General features: G+C 34.1%; 1 protein-coding gene across 1 annotated transcript; it reads right to left on the reverse strand.

Moving 5' to 3' along the window:
• Positions 1-331: 331 nt before the first annotated feature.
• On the reverse strand, positions 332-5,326 carry LOC114317781 (growth-regulating factor 1). The gene is made up of 4 exons (XM_082912389.1): positions 4,710-5,326; positions 3,304-3,531; positions 1,952-2,297; positions 332-1,366 (listed from the first exon to the last, which is right to left on the reverse strand). Exons 1-4 carry the CDS (start codon positions 5,104-5,106, stop codon positions 565-567), a joined length of 1,773 nt encoding a protein of 590 aa, XP_082768515.1. The 5' UTR covers positions 5,107-5,326; the 3' UTR covers positions 332-564.
• Between the last annotated feature and the right edge of the window lie 971 nt (positions 5,327-6,297).

Below are 6,297 nucleotides of genomic sequence, written 5' to 3' on the forward strand. Positions count from 1 at the left end.
AACTCTTACTTTTATTGTTGGATAACAATAGCATGGGATCCAGGCCCCAAAATTATGTGTCCATCTATCCCACCCTATATTCAAAGTCCTTAATTTGCTATGTGAAAGGACCTTTAGACTGGGACCAAGATCTTGGGGGACGGATTACTGCACATGTTGTTAGAGCTGTTGGGTGCCTTGAAACTACACACCCACATTTAACATCTTGACAACCACCCAACGACCAACATGCCTCCAACCTACTTAGAAGCAATTCCCTATAAAATCAATCTACCAACATCACATGTGCACATGAAAAAACCAAACAAAACCTTGAGAGACGTCATCATCATCATCCACAACAATACAACATTAATTGATTACCTAAAATAGCAATTGAAGAGTTTTACAAAGTCATGTTTTACCACTAAGCAAATCCATTATCCATAAATTAAACACATTACAGAACTAAACAAATTCTCTCTCTCTCTCTAAAAAAAAAAAAAAAAAAAAAAAAAAAAAAAAAAAAAAAAAAAAAAACTCTTCCTCCTTCCATTATCATCTTCCTAGTTGGAGGTCAAATGATTATGATGCTGGCAACAAGGATGAATTCCCTTCATGGGTTTTGTGGTTATCTGCTCTCGGACTACTCCCAGCACTGCTGTTAGAAAGTGACCGAAATGTCATCTTCTGCAGGACTCCTGTAGGAGATGATGCTAACTGGGCGCTAGGGTTGGTGTCCCAGCCTCCGGTCATAAGGTTAAGAGCCGATGAGCTCTTACAATCACCTCCACTGCTGTTGTTAGTGCTATGCAATACCTCTCCAAGAGGTCCACCCAGTGAATTTTCCCACGATATAGGTATCCAATTCACTTGCCTTTGGTTTGGTTCACTCACTACACTGCCCACTCCCAAACCCATCTCAAGCTCTCTGGACAATCTCAGTGGTGAGAGAGCAAGTTTTTCATTAGAGGGATCAGAGGAGGCAGCCACAGGGATTGAAATTGATAGTTGGGTCCTGTCTGCCTGTAGATCGACATTGGGCCATGAAACGGCAGAGCGATGATGATGATCAGTGTGGTTTTTAGGCCAGTCGTCCATGAATTGACAAACTACTGAATGTTGTGAGCCGCTTTCACGATCATTGAGGTCTTGGGAAGAACCATAGTTTCTGCAGCTGATGTGGGAAGAGTTTTTATGCAAAGGGTTAAGCAAGGAGTCGGAACAAACGAGTCCAAATTCAGATCGGGAGGATTCACCATATGGGTTCTGCTGCTGCTTTGGAATGCAATATTGGTTCTCTTTTAGGCCAATTGCAGGAGATAACATGCATAGGTCTGTTGCAGCTTGACTTCTCTCCCCCACATTCTCTTTGTTCAGAAAAAGCCTGTGTTATCATAATAGAAATAGGGAAAAGAAACAACCAATCAGTCCATGTTAACATACATATTTTTTCGTCATTTGGAAGTTCTACAAACATAAACCAATGGTGTACTTGAGAAGGAATATAAAGCTGCAAAAGGTGTATGCCAAACACATAATTGGACACTGAAAACAAATTCATGAATAAGACTTTTGAGGAGTGAGCTCTACCAACAAATCTTGCAAAATTTTGTCCATCCATGTACTGGTTGGGAAGGAAAATCTATGTATTAAGAGAGTAAAACCACACACAATTCAACTATGATTGTAAACAAGCGGATCTAGCTAAGTAATCAGTTCAAATATAGTTTAAAAACTTAACTAGCTTAAAAAATATGTTTCAAGCTTTATATATTTATTTTTGAGCTAATGTCAAACAAGTTTTAAACAAATCAAGCGAGTCCAAGCCAGACTCAGAAATTAACCGATTTCAAAATTTGTTTCAAATTGATTTGTTTACCTAACGAGTTGATCTCAAACCAATTTTTAACCAGCTGGACATGACTTGGGCAATTACATGCCAAAATATGATAAGAAGCGTTTTATTCACCTGTCATTAGCTGCACCAGGCTGCAAATTCTTGAGTTGAGGATGGCGGGAGAGGCTGTCAGGCACCACCGATGCAGTTGTAGAGGAAGCCATCGGCATGAGCTTTGAAGTGGTGGTGGCGGTGGCGGTGGCGGCGGCGGTGGAGGGTCCGGAGACGGAATGGCCAGTTTGGCATTCCACAGGCTTTCTTGAACGATGGCGGCCCCTGTTCATGTGCCGCTCACAATATTTCTGGTCTGCAACTGCATCTCTCGAGCACCGCCATTTCTTTCCATCAGTCCGACGACACCTTCCTGGCTCAGGATCGGTGGTGTTGGAGAATCCCAGACGGAAAGCACCCCATCCAACTACCAAACATACAACAAAATATGGACACAATCAATTTAACAAACACACACAAGACATTAAACACCTGTGTTCTAAACCCCTCCAAGCCCAACTCTAGTGCTGGGTGAGTCTGTCTTATGCACAAATTTTGGATTTATGGGAGATTATCACCTATAATGAACTCAGTACTTGGTCAACAAACCCATATTGAAACCAGTAGAAGCATATATATGGGGATTTTTTTTTTTTTTTTTGAAAAATGGGGTATATAGCAGCTAAAAACACTAAACTACACATGATTAGTGGAACTTGAAACTGATAGATAATTGATTTCCCATCTTCATGTATACAATATTAGAGAGAGAGAGCTTATACCCAATATCCAGGACCGACCAAGATTTCATTACCTAGGAGTTAAAAGACAAATAAATTTTTTTACCATATACATAAGTACACATGTACAATATGATATATAAATTATATCTATATACAAAAAAATTCAAATATCACAGAAGTAATTTCTAATAGGATGAAAAAGTTTTTTTTAGTATAAAACAAAAAGAGAATGCAAGATGGGATAAGAATGACATGTATTTTTTATATTGGGGGCCATTTTATGTATAAAATGAGATATATATTTTTAAAATGCCATGACAAATCATATTTTTTACAAAAACAGGAGGCTATAGCCCCCCATAATCTTGTCCTAATTCCGTTCCTATATCAAGTGTGGCAGTCTCTGCATCAGAGATACATGGTCAAGAAAAAGTCTAGAAACATACAAACCGATCACATATCCTAACAAAGCCTGTTATGTGATTGATGGCCCCCCAAATCCCCTATTCAACTATACCAAAATACTCACAACCACTATTAAATCATGTGAAAATCTCAAAATATGAGACATGACAAGGGAACAAAAGGATTTGAAACAGAGGATCAGTGCAGATATACAACAATTTATTTGCCATTAATAAATGTAGTTAAGTGGTAATATTTGGATAGTGAGAAAGAGATCAAACTTACAAGTAGTGGGTACTATATGTCCTCCTGAAAAGCCAGAGAAACCAGCAGAATCAAGGGCTTTTCTGATAGGAATGAGAAGATTAGAAGGAACAGGGACATTGGCAGTAATGTATTTGTAGATGAGGGCCTGCTGTTCTAACTCCATCCATTGTGATGGAGTAAATGGGCCTCTCACCACTGTTAATCCCCCACGCATATTTGCACCATTCATGCCTCCACACCCATACCCTGAAACTCAATAACCAAAAGATTCAACTTTAAAATATGTGAGAGAAACATTAAGGTTGTGTTTGGATTGAATGTGAAAAAAAAAGTGGAAAAAAGCAAAGGTTAAGTGTATGAAGTAAAAATAAATAAATAAATAAATAATAATAATAATAATAATAATAATAATAATAATAATAATAATAACTTTGTCTGCAGCTTCTACAAACAAATTTTCAACAATTACTAGAACCATTTATGCTAACTTCAGTCTACTATGTTAAGTGTACAGCAAAATCAGAGTATGGAAATGGGATAAGAAAGGAAAAGTGTATTAGTAGAAATTAAAACTTGTCATTAAAACTTGTATTAGTAGAAATTTGACTTTTTACTTTCCATTTTTCTTCACTCCACAAATTCATCCAAACACAACATAAAAAATAAATGTAAAAATAAAAAGAGAAACAACGATTTTGTCTGTAGCTTCATACAAGTTACATTAAAAATATTTATAAAAAAAAATAAAAAATCATCAAGCCTTTGAACAATTATCAAAACTATTTACTGGTAGCTTCAGAGTCGACTATATTTAAGCGTAGAGGAAAATTTGGAGTATAGAAAGGGATATGGCAAGAAACTCAAAATTTAAAACTTGTCTGCAACATTTAAGGAGGCTACACCAATAATAGATTTCTTGTCTCTCATATGACAAGAAAACAAAGTAGAAATGAGAGAAAGTGAAAAAGAAATCTAAACCAAGATGGGTCTAATCTATTATTCCTCCTATCTTTTGCTTAATTTTTTTTTCTTCATTTGTACTCAACAGCTTCTTACCAACAATTTGGGTTTATATATATATTGACAAGACTCAAAAGCCAATACATCTTTATATTTTACATGAAAAGACCATCCGACCAGTACTGGGAATCAAAACCCAAATGTTTCCTTAATCACAAGTGTGTTGGAAACTTTATTCTATCTAATTTTCGTCTCACAGATATACCATCTCCCTTTTCCCAGCTTAACAAGCAAATATGAGAAATACCCATTACCCCAGAGTCATTTTTACTCCCCAAAATTAGAAACTTTTAAGATATATCACTTTCAATCCCTCATTTATATATAAAATATATATATATATATATATTTTCTGAATACCCCACATAGCTAAAAAGCCTTAAAAAAATGGTCAATGTTATTACCTGTTGTATCTCTACCATAAGTAGTAGTAATTGATGAGTGGTGTTGATACTGAAAATAAGGCAATGGCACAGCTTGTGAGTTGGGTGAAGAGAAGCTGAGTATTTGCTGACCATCAGAGCTATTAGATCTCAACAGAGGACTTCTCAGCAATGCTGCCTTGGAAGCTGAGAAGTCATCTTCACTAGTAGTAGTCTTGGCCACTTTTAAGCAGCTGCTTCTCCAGTCATCTTCTTCTTCAGGCCTTTCTTGCTTATTGAGAAGCCATGATCCGTACAGCTTTTGCTTATTGGTGTGAGGAGGAGCATCTGAAGAAAAAGAGGTATATGGGTCTGAACCACCACCCACAAACCCATCTTCCAAACCCACCATTAGCATACCACCAACACCAAGATCCATCAAGAAATCAGCCTACTACTGAACCACTGGAGAGAGAAAATGAAGAAGCATTTGGGTTGGGTGGCCATTCATCTACAGAAGTAGAGTGAGGAGGGCTCGAGGTGTTGTGTTGGAGGGAGGACCATTTTAAAGGGTTCGGGTGTGTAGGTGTTATAGGAATGATTAAGCGGAGATGAGAAAGAAAGCTTTGCTTAGGGAAGGGGAGCAGCTGTTTGTGAAACAAAAATAATTGGAGAGAGAGAGAGAGAGGGTGGTGGTACATAAAAAAAAAAAGATAGAATTTTTTTTTTTTTTTCACTTTTTTTTCAGTTTTCACAATTTACTTTTTGAAAAATTCTATTTTTTTATTTTTTATTTTTATTGAATTTTTTAATATTTTAAATAATTTTTTTAAAATTTTTAAACATATCTAACATAAATATATTTAAAAAATATAATATTTCTGATTTTTTAAATTTATTTACTAAATACTAAAAATACAAAAGATAAATAAAAATTTAATATATTTTTCATATTTTTGTGTATTTATTAATTTTTTAAAATATTTTCCACAACTATTTTACTAATTAGATACATCTATGTAATTTGCATCTAAAAATGTAAAAAAAAAAAATTACTTAAAATTTTAAAAATATTCACTAAAAAAAATACAAAAAATAAAAAACTCAATTTTTTAAAAATTAAATTCAGAAAATTGAAACTAAACACACAGAATGTTATTATTGTATTGTTTACAAATTTGATTATTTTAATTAGCTTTTTAATTTTTTTTTGATTATTTTATGAGATAAAAAAAAAGTTATATATGAGATAATTTGTAAAATTTTAATTTTGTAGTTGAATAAATGATTGTGAAAGAAATAAAATAATCGATTGATGTGTAGAATGTAATATTTTGTTTTATTAACTATTATAATTTTTTTTATCTTTATTAAATATTTTAACTAAAAAAAATTGTTCGGAACGTGCCTATATGTGAATATTTCGATAGTAATATTACAAATACATACTTAATTATTCAGAAATTACCCATAATCATTATCTTATAGCTCAAATTTATTCCATACATAAACTTTACACCACACAAATTTAATTTCAACCACATAATCCCTTTCAGAATAAATTCCAAATAATTAAAGTGCAATTAATAGCATTTTTCATATTTTAAAGGGTTTAATATGTATTTTTGCA

The sequence above is a fragment of the Camellia sinensis genome, unplaced genomic scaffold, assembly GCF_055761805.1.
Source record: "Camellia sinensis isolate YWXY unplaced genomic scaffold, ASM5576180v1 Unanchor3, whole genome shotgun sequence".
Lineage (NCBI taxonomy): Eukaryota > Viridiplantae > Streptophyta > Magnoliopsida > Ericales > Theaceae > Camellia > Camellia sinensis.